Below are 740 nucleotides of genomic sequence, written 5' to 3'. Positions count from 1 at the left end.
GAGGAGCCCAGCAGGAGGCACAGCCCATCAGGCACAAGCGCTCGTGCACGTGCAGGGTCCGGCCCCACCAGGCCAGCTCCGCCCGCAGGCCCTGGATCTCCTTCCTCAGAGCATGGTTGTGTTTCTCCAGCGCCTCGTGCTGCTGCAGGGAGAGGCAGAGGGGCGGGGAGGGCGTCAGCCAGCACCAGGGGCTCCCGTGAGCCCTACTCACCGCCTCCCATCGCCAGGCCCTCAGGGTTCTCAACGAGGGAAAAGATACCACCGCACGCCAATGTGCAAGCTGGGGCCCTGGGCTACCTCTGGCCAGCCCCCCACAACCACCCCCAAGTCTCCCCCCATTCCACCTCCTCCCGGGGCTTGCGCCTATCCTCAATTCCCCCGGCCAGCGGCCTCTCCCGGCCCGCTATTTCCGCTCACCTGGGAGCTCCACCAGCCTCCTAACTGGGGCGACCCCCCAAACCACCCCGTTTCCTTGGCCCGAGGAACCACTGGGCAACTGTGTCATTAACCAAACACGAGAGCCTTCAACTCCCTGTGCGTGGTGATCCCAGCTCACACTTCCAGCTTTATCTCTGGACTTCTCCCGCCCCTCCATGGACCCTGCTTCCTCCGAGCGTTTCCTGTCTCCTCTGTCTGGACACTCTTCCAGCGCCCCCTCCCCTGGGCCAGTCCAGATGCTGACTTCTCATGCCGCAGAGCCCCCGACTGTCCCGGACACCTCCAGGCTGCTCAGCGCCCTG

General features: G+C 65.5%; 1 protein-coding gene across 1 annotated transcript in view; it reads right to left on the bottom strand.

The window, feature by feature from the left end:
• Nucleotides 1–740, bottom strand: part of BATF2 (basic leucine zipper transcription factor, ATF-like 2) — a 4,027-nt gene that overhangs the window by 419 nt on the left and 2,868 nt on the right. Inside the window, 1 exon segment of the mRNA XM_006771717.2 lies at nucleotides 8–142. Within this exon segment, the coding sequence (XP_006771780.2) occupies nucleotides 8–142 (135 nt within the window).

Source organism: Myotis davidii, unplaced genomic scaffold (assembly GCF_000327345.1).
Source record: "Myotis davidii unplaced genomic scaffold, ASM32734v1 scaffold425, whole genome shotgun sequence".
Lineage (NCBI taxonomy): Eukaryota > Metazoa > Chordata > Mammalia > Chiroptera > Vespertilionidae > Myotis > Myotis davidii.
Note: the sequence above shows the minus strand (reverse complement) of the source record. Positions and strands in the feature narration are given on the sequence as shown.